Source organism: Triticum dicoccoides, chromosome 3B (assembly GCF_002162155.2).
Source record: "Triticum dicoccoides isolate Atlit2015 ecotype Zavitan chromosome 3B, WEW_v2.0, whole genome shotgun sequence".
Classification (NCBI taxonomy): domain Eukaryota; kingdom Viridiplantae; phylum Streptophyta; class Magnoliopsida; order Poales; family Poaceae; genus Triticum; species Triticum dicoccoides.
In genome coordinates, this window is record NC_041385.1 from 66339617 (window position 1) to 66348643 (window position 9027).

General features: G+C 45.3%; 3 protein-coding genes across 3 annotated transcripts; 2 read left to right on the forward strand and 1 right to left on the reverse strand.

The window, feature by feature from the left end:
• On the forward strand, window positions 1–1540 carry LOC119279300. The gene is made up of 2 exons (XM_037560589.1): window positions 1–73; window positions 748–1540. Exon 2 carries the CDS (start codon window positions 791–793, stop codon window positions 1538–1540), a length of 750 nt encoding a protein of 249 aa, XP_037416486.1. The 5' UTR covers window positions 1–73; window positions 748–790.
• Window position 1541: 1 nt separating this feature from the next.
• Window positions 1542–5457, forward strand: LOC119280800. The gene is made up of 2 exons (XM_037561520.1): window positions 1542–2124; window positions 4985–5457. The coding sequence occupies exons 1-2, from the start codon at window positions 1876–1878 to the stop codon at window positions 5075–5077; spliced, it is 342 nt and encodes a 113-aa protein (XP_037417417.1). The 5' UTR covers window positions 1542–1875; the 3' UTR covers window positions 5078–5457.
• A 1224-nt stretch (window positions 5458–6681) lies between these two features.
• Window positions 6682–8897, reverse strand: LOC119280801. The gene is made up of 2 exons (XM_037561521.1): window positions 7433–8897; window positions 6682–7025 (listed from the first exon to the last, which is right to left on the reverse strand). The coding sequence occupies exons 1-2, from the start codon at window positions 8836–8838 to the stop codon at window positions 7016–7018; spliced, it is 1416 nt and encodes a 471-aa protein (XP_037417418.1). The 5' UTR covers window positions 8839–8897; the 3' UTR covers window positions 6682–7015.
• Between the last annotated feature and the right edge of the window lie 130 nt (window positions 8898–9027).

Below are 9027 nucleotides of genomic sequence, written 5' to 3' on the forward strand. Positions count from 1 at the left end.
GCACACTCGGTCCGCTGGGTCGCACCACCCACCGCAGGCTGCTCAGCTGCCCCAACTGCTGCCGTTGAAGAAGGTAAGAGCAGACGTCTTCTTCTGTTGCTCCGGTAGGTTAGTACTACTAGTACATGATAATGCCTGGTGTTCCGTCTGGACAGCGAAAACTTTCAACTAGTGCTGCTATGGCAAAGTCAATCTGTTAAAGTTGGTGGTTTTTAGAGTGGCAAACGTTGTCGTAATGCTGTTGATGCAAATTCTACCTCCCATGGTCCTTTCGGTATAACAAATGCACGCAAGGGCAGGGCAAAGAGCATGCTCGTCATTGTACAGTCAGCTCTCGCCTTACCACACCTCACACATCTGTTAATTTAACCTTGTTTTCATAAAAAACGACAATCTGCAATCCGCAATTCAAGTTCTCCATTTAGCTCATTTTAGTCCCTTTTTGCGTGCAAATGATGTGTGCAGCCTGTTCCCATTTTCTCTACTGTGCATTATTTTGGTGTTCCTCTGCTGGGCATTATTATGACATCTTGCATCTCTGTAGACATTGTCTGACTTCATCTTTTGAAGAAGGTAGTGGTAAAATTGTTCTTTTGTTCTTCTGGCAACATCAGCTAGTTAGTAGTACATAGTAATGCCTAGTATTCTGGATAATTAATTTCTCAACGGCAACGTTTTGAGTGGTAAATTTTCTTGAGAGAGTGGCAAATGTTGTGATGGTACTGAGTGAATTCCATCTTCTCGCAGGCAGAGGCAGAAGCTACCTAAACCTGTTTCGGTCTGCTGATCAATGGCCATGGCTGGATCCAGCTGGATGATGCTCGACCGCTTTGTCTTCCACAGGGACGACGAGGAAGAGGGCAGTCCCTTCCTTGACGAATCCAGGGCGCCTTTGAGGGCAAGTTCGTGCACCTCTCTTTGCAAGAAGTTTGACATCCTCTTCCTCCCTGCTGTGCCCCCGGCCATCTCCCGCTTCTACATGCGGTGGCCCGGCGGTACAAAGTCGGAGGATGCCAAGGGAACCGAGCTCGTGGCCGCCCACTGTGATCTGGTTCTCTTCAGGCAAACTTCTTTTGGAAGATTGGGCGAGGACGGTCTCTTACCGATCATACAAGACCACTTTATCTGTGTAGCGTCGTGTGAGACTAAGCCGTCCCTGCAGCTCAAACGGCTCCCTGTCTGCGACAAGCCAATGATCTTCCCTTTTGGAGAGGGAGAGAAGAATTCAGTGGCTGAGCAGCGTGTGTTCCTCCGGGACACTGTAGGACTCATCCGAGGCCATGGCAAAAGCGTTGAAGCGGAATTTGCAGTGGCGCAGCTGGCTATGGTCAGCGAAATACCTGGCATGCTCAAGATGGAAGCAGAAGTTTGTGTGTTCCGCTCACTTGTATCTGGTAATGATGGTGATGGCAAATGGGATGTGAGGAAGATACCAATTGACCATAAGGAGGATGAGCATAAGGAGTTATACTATTGGTCAACTGATGTTGTCATCACATTCAACTCTTACATTTGTTGGATCAACTATTACAGATGCTAGCTTATGATGTACTTGAAGAAAAGCCCAAGATCTTATACCTCAGATTGCCTATTGTTGACCGTCCTAGAAGTTCGGCTCAAGGCAAAGCATTCTATGAGGTGAATCGTAGTGTGTGCGCCACGATAGAGCTGAGCAAAAAGGGCTCTGTTCTCAAATTCACTGATGTTATCCGCTCTGATGGGGAGCCGTTTGGGCCACTTGTGAAAGGTTCTAGTTTCACCATTCACTCCTATACTTTGTCCTCCTTAGATGGGTCATGGGATAAGCATGTGGCCATCACATCTGAAGAGCTGTGGGCTTTAAACAGACGTATAGGTCTGCCGCGTGATATCCTGATGTTCCCTCTTGTGAGCATGCTGAATTCCAACATCGCATACTTTTTGGTCTCAGAGTCTGCCGAAGAAGAAAACAGCAAGGTTTCTCTGGTCACAATTCAATTAAGTACCAAGGAAGTGCTGGCAGTTGATCCATATATTTCAAGAGAAGAAGGCAGCCCCAGTGGCCCAGATGCTGACATGCTTGAGGAAAAGTCTCATCTCCTAAGGAGTTTCATTTCCTCCAGGTTCCCCACGTACTTAACACAGGTATTTCTATCTTTGTATATTTATCTGTCCATAAATTAAGTTTTGCTGGATACTGTTAGTTTTTGCTACATTCCTAATCTCAGTGTTGGATAATCGAAATAGCTGTTATTTTTTATGACAATAGCAAAGTCCACTGAGCTAAAGTTTAGGATGGTGCCTTAAAGTTTGCGTTTCCTCTTAACTTCGCGAACAGGTTGTTGCCTTAGTGTTCTGGAACAAAACTCCAGCCCTCATTGCCTGGTATTGTGGAAGATCAAAATTATGATAACATTGTGTTTTTTATTAGGAATTTATCTTATTGCCAATACAGAAAGTGAGCATGTAAAATTGAAGCCTAATTACAATACTAGTAAAATATAGCTCTGTTGCAGAACCAATTAATTTGTGTATTCATCTTTTGCTACCATAGATTAGCTATTACTTGTCATCCTTTCTACTACACCATTTGTCACCAGCTTTTGAGTATGGTTCGAAGTATGCACAGCCCAATACAAGTAGTACATTTATCATTACATTCCTGTCTGATGGGATCCAGCACACCGATTGGAGCTCCATCAAATATCATATTATCACTTAAGACACCCTCCCTGGCTAGCCCTAGCTGATTGATGGGCAATGCCACTCTCCTCCCTGTGCAGCTGTAGAACCTTGTAACCTGATAGTTGATTCAACAGATGATTACTTTCCAAGTAGACCCCCTTGAAGGCTGATCCATCCCTTTCTTCCTCAGCTAGTCCAAATCACAAGCACAGTAACACTGCCAGTGATCACCGGGAGGTTGGCAATGCCAATGATGCCTCTCACGCCTTCCATGCATGCTAGAGCTTCTGTCCTTCCTGCACTATTGACATATACAGACGCTGTCATACTCTGACCAAATGATGTTGCCTGAAGAGGAGCGCAGCACTGCTCCCAATGAGCTTTTGCCCGTTTCAGTCACGAAGGCTGTGTCTGTTCAACTTCAGTTCCGGTCCGAACAACCTGTTGATAGGTCGATCACTTGTATTCACAGACCTGATGGTGTACATGTTAGTTGCTGATTTGTCTTGAATATCCAGGGTCTTGGTGCCAGGGTGTGTGAACTCCATGCTCTAATGGTAGCTCTTACTAAACTGGACTGAGGCTTGGGTCGTTGCACCTCCTTTGCCAAAGATTGTATCATTTCGTAAATGGCATGCTCTGCACCAAAGGAATAGCAGCTTGGCGCGCACCCCTTCATTTAGTTTGCTCAAAGCCATAAGTGCCCAGCCTCAGTCTTTATGAGTCAACTCTCTGTCAGCCTGCAAGTTCCAGTCTTACCGAAGGGCACATCTCAGGGACCTTGCTTTCATACACAGCATTACAGCATGATATCCATCTCCCTCCCCTGTCCCACAGATGTTGCAGGCAGGGAGAACATCCATATTCTGCCGCCATCGGTTTCTTTGGACAGCCAAAGAATCCAGAATCCGTTGCCAGCTTCCAAGCAATAACACACACAGTTGGCGGTACTTTCGTTTCCAGATCAGGTTGCATGGCAGCCTCTCTCCGTTCGGTCTAGTGGATGAAGAGGTCTGATACCCAGGCGAAGCCGTGAGTGTCGTGTATTGGCAGAGAGTTCAAGGTTGCCATGTGGTATTCAATTGTCCCTCCACAGCCTCACTTTTCTAGCTGAGCCGACTCACTAGATGTCACTATTTTTCAGCAAATCTGAACCATGCTCGATTCCCTGCCAAACGGTCAATGTGTTCCTAAATCCCTGTTTGGGTAGCAGCAAGCTTTTAGTATTCTAGTGCAGAGTCTCTCCTGGAATTCGATTAATCTCCATGCCCGCCGAGCGAGAAGGGCTTGGTTAAACGATCGCAGATATTTGAAGTCCATTTCTCTGACTTTTGTAAGTTTTTCCCACAACCACCAACGGAGTCTTCTTCTGTCTTCCTCGTCACCCCACCAAACAATCCTCATAATTTGCATAAGATCCTCACAGAGGCTTGCCGATGACTTGAGGACTCTCATGGTTATAGGTGGGGAGGGCCTGGACAACCGATTTGACCCAAGACCTCTTTACCATGTTCAGTGGCATTTCTCAGACAAGACTGAACACTTCTTTCTATCATTATCCTTGAGAAGCTGGAACTTTGCATTCTTTATCCTCCCTTCTGGAATTTGCAAGCTTAGATACTTCCCAATCGTTTGTAGACCAAGCATAATTGAGAGTGCCATACCACCAGCCACTTTACATTTGTTTCCTGGTCATGGAGAACGCTCCTGGGCTAAGGAGTTGGCCTGCGGTTCGCTTGTGCCAATTTTTGACCACATGCACTGCGCACAATATTAGCTCTGTTTAACAATAAAACGGTAAAATCTAATTGGTGTTACATGGCACAGTGCAGAAATTTTGTGCAAAACTTACTTGTGTCTTTCTTTTCGTCGAACTGCGCTAGCCCCCCTTTCCCTGATTATATGATGCATGTCCTTCTTATTATTTAAGTTCATTTGATGCACTTGGTATGGCTACTTTGATCTTCATAGGCACGAAATTGATGGGATTTCACTACGTTGTTATCTTCATTTTTCATGTCTGGCATTTAAAAGATGCGGACTGTGTTTTTGTTGTCGTTGGTAACCTGCATATATTGCTGAATAACCTTGAGATATATGGGCGAATCTGCATGAGAAACACAGATCTTTATTAACTCACCATTATTATTTTTGTAAGAATGGTGACTTGTGACATTATATGTGTTAATTCACCATGAAGGATTGCCTTGTTTAGAAAGCCAATCAAATAATTTGTAGGGTCATTGTACTTACAGAATAATTCCATAATGATCACGCGGGAGCTTTTTCACTAATTTATCATTGGCTTACCGTATTGCAGGAACCGTCTGACATGTTGAGGTCATTGAGTGTGACTGGACAACCGACTGAAATCGTGCCGAGGGAGAAGGTTCATAGACCAAGGGCCAAGTGAAGTGTGCAGTAGAGAGCGTCGCAAGGTCAGGTTTTCCTTTCTGTATGGATGAGATGCAATCCCTGAGAAATTTGAGCTTCTTGATCTGATCCCGTCTTGTTCTATCCATCAAAGGTTGTGTCTCAGGTCCTGGAGGACTTAGTGAACAATTGGGCCTGTTTGCATCTTGCTGCGTGTTCATTCTGGAATCTGTGTTACTTTTAGTGGGAATTGCTAGAATCCCTGAGTTTGTAGGCCGCTTAAATTCATGTGGTGCAGCTCGATCAAGAATGAGAGCGAGGAAAGTTGCACTGTCCGTGGATGAGTAGCGCATCCTGACGCAGTCATCTTTGAGCCAAGAGATATGCTCGAATTTGTTTGTTAGGTCTGAATCTGACGGTATTATACGATTCGGAGACGCCTGTCAACGCCAATTGAAATAAAAGGTTTAAAAAAAACTGAAGCTCCGTGTCCTCTGTTTACGGGAGGCACGCCCTTTGGCTGGAAGGGGGCCCTACTGGCGTGCGACATGCCAGCCAACACCGCGCAATATTATCAGAAGAAAAAAAGATCTTGTAAGGTGAATGTCAGAAAAAGGACCCACATTATCATCGATTTAAGGCAACTTAAGCCATCTTATGCTGCTAGTCAGTCCTGGAGAACACAAGAATTCTTCTTCAGGGTTTACTAAAAGATATGCTCGTAACCAAAACTATACCATACCATGCAGATTTTGACCCCCAATCATTCATACATAATGCACAAAAATGGGGCACAACTTTCTGGAAAACTATCTGAAGGGATGTCTAGCAGACATCCCACCCTATAATCTCAAACCGTAATCTCTTATCCCTGAAAAGGCTATCGTTTGAGGATTGAACTTCTCTTCGTCCAGCGGATCTGTCAAAACTCAATCACTCACTTTTTTTTTGCAGGAACCATCACTCTTTTTTACTCCCTCTGTCGCCCCAGAATATAAGAACATTTCTGACACTATGCTAGTGTTAAAAACGTTCTTATATTTTGGGACGGAGGGAGTAGTATTTACACATTTTGTTTTGGACATAACATATTTAATTCAAAACTTGATCTAGAATACATATCAAATACAGTATAATGTTGTTGCTGCTGATCCAGAGTACATATTACTAAGAACATACTAGTTTTTTCCCTACACAAAAAAAGAGAGCATAGTAGTTACTCTAGCTAATTGCCTAATGGCTCTCACATTACAACAGCTTTTCTTCTCAGGGCCTGCATCTCGTTGTTTCACCTTGCTTCTCAAGTGCATCTATCAGCGAATCAACTAGCCTCTCTTTAAGTGATCGATACTACTAGTCTAGCATCAATTTTAATTAGTCAAACCAGAGCAAACTAGCATGTTAATTTGCTCCCACACTACTACTACAAAAGCAGAGCCCGATCACATACACCGAGAAAAGCAGACAAGCGGTTGATACATCTATATCAAAAATAAACTTTGCAATCCGACATAACAGTGGCAGTGGCGTGAGGACTGTCCAGGATGATGAACTCGGTTTGCTTCCTGATGCCCTGTTCAATGATAACAGGGATAGAGGCATTGAGCAAAAGAGACATCACTGTCAGAATAACTGAGATGGCCATTCAAGAACTCAGGGAACTATTGATACTTAGAAAATAAAAGTTCAAAACACCATTATCAAGTTGATCAAACTACAGAAGCCCATATCTCTTAGCGCCCAACGAAACTGGGGTCCCATACAAGTTTGCAAACGAACAAGACTGACACAGCAAGTAGATAGAACACACACGAAATCTGAACTTCAGCAACTCATAGGACCATCTCCTCAACAAATCCATGTGATCATCAGATGGATTAACACCTCGCCACTCTATTCTCCACAGCAGAACATAGCATGGCAATCCAATGATGGAACTGACACCTACTTGCACAGAATCCCCGAGATTCTGGATGCTTCAGCGATCCCTGAAAGCATAAATCAAATAACTTTAGTCAGCAAATGCTCTAACCAAATAACCAGAGGAATTGCACTCAATATTTTAACACTTGATTTGGACCTGGACATAAATTGGTTGTTCCAATTTTTTCTTAAGGCAACTAAGTTATCATAGCTTTAGCTTCGGAGTAGAACTAAATTTCCGAAGAAGTAATATATGCACATAGACCTGAACTACCAACTGCTAGGTTGCAATTGTACTGATAACTTCAAAAGGCGGCATGACAAGAGATAGCGCCACATGGATATCGTGTCACAATAATAGTGAGGGCCTACTTCAAACTGCACTTTACAGAGTCTGCACTCTATCACTGACTTATTGTATCTAAAATGTTTTAGAAGGAAAAAAAAATCCAGCGCGCAGATCAATCAATACCTTGTGAGATTCAAGAACTTGGGGAACTCGGATGGAAGGAAGGACGTGAGAAGGTGTGACTTTTCTTTAACCATGTCAGCATCTTGGCCACAGAGGTCTTCCTCTCCTTTAATATATGGAACAATTGAAGTGGCTTTCTGAGTAATCATATCCAACGTAACCATGGAAACCTTGTCAATCTTATCTCCTTCCCCAGAGATCAAATAGTGCACAATACTAGGGTTGTCCATGCTCACAAGAGGGTACATCAGGCCTTCACGCGGGAGACATTCGGAGGTGTTGTAATGCCACAATTCAAAAGCTATCTTTACCCTTTCATGGAAGCAGTTTATATCACCACTCTCCGTTATGCTCAAAGTATCAGTGACGATGGTATAACCTGTCCGAGGTTCAAGTGGGCCGCAGAGTTTTTCATCATGGCGAACAACAGAAGTGTACTTGAGTAGATCACCTCCAACACCGGTGACACAGAGGCTACGGTTCATCTCAAGGAAACCTCTTTCTTGCATTTTTCTAGGACGGTTAGCGGTAGGTAACGGTAGATAAAAAATGTTGGGTGTTTCTGCAAATATATCATAGAATAGAATACCTCCTGTGTAGTAGGAAATCCAGCAGATATATTTGTTGAATGTGATGACAGCATCCGTCAACCAATTATCCAGGGCCGGGAATTCATAAGTCTTATGCTGAATAGGTATCTTTTGAACCTCCCACATGCCATCATCGTCAGGAGCTGACACACGTGAGTGGAGTACGCACACTTCAGCTTCCATCTGGTAGGCGCCTCGTATCTGGGTGACCATAGCCAGCTGTGCGACGGCAAACTCTTCTTCATGGCCAGGGGATGATCCGCGAATGAGCCCTACGGTGTTGGGGAAAAACACCCGCCGCATAGTGGTTCCCTCCGTGTCTTCCTCAGAAGACGGAGCTCCATCCATGTCTTCCTCACAAGAAGAAGTTCCCTCCGTGTCTTCCTCACAGCACGGAGGTAAGACCAAGGGTATGGTGCAAAGGGGGAGCCGTTTGAGCTCCATGTGCGGCCCAGCTGCAGGATCCGAGCATGCTATGCAGACGAAGTGGTCATGCGTGATATCACCTTCCATGGAGACGAGCTGGAAGAGGATGAAGTCACGGTGCGCGGCCATGAGCGCGATGCCGGCGCTGGAGCCGTATTTTCCTTTGGTGCCGCCGGGCCAGCGCACGTAGAGGCGGGAGACGGCGGGCGGCTCGGCATGGAGGATGGCGACGTCGAAAGGCCTGCCGAGGGAGGTGGACGAGGTGGCCCTCAGGGGCGCCGTAGATTCGTCCGGGAAGCCGCCGTCGCCGTCCTCGTCCCTGCGGTAGACGAAGCGGTCCAGCATCATCCAGCCAGCAGCCTGGTCGGATCCAGCTCTAGCCATGGCCATGGATGATGGGTCGGCGCAGGGGTGGGGTTATGCTAGGGTTTCGCGAGAAAAAAGAGGGCGGCGCTGGAGGGAGGGATACCTCGATCTATCTAATGATATACTAGGTGGAGGCGGTATTATAACAGTAAAACGGGGCGATTTGACATTTTCAACCGTTGGATAGCAATACTGGACGTCCCAGATCCATGT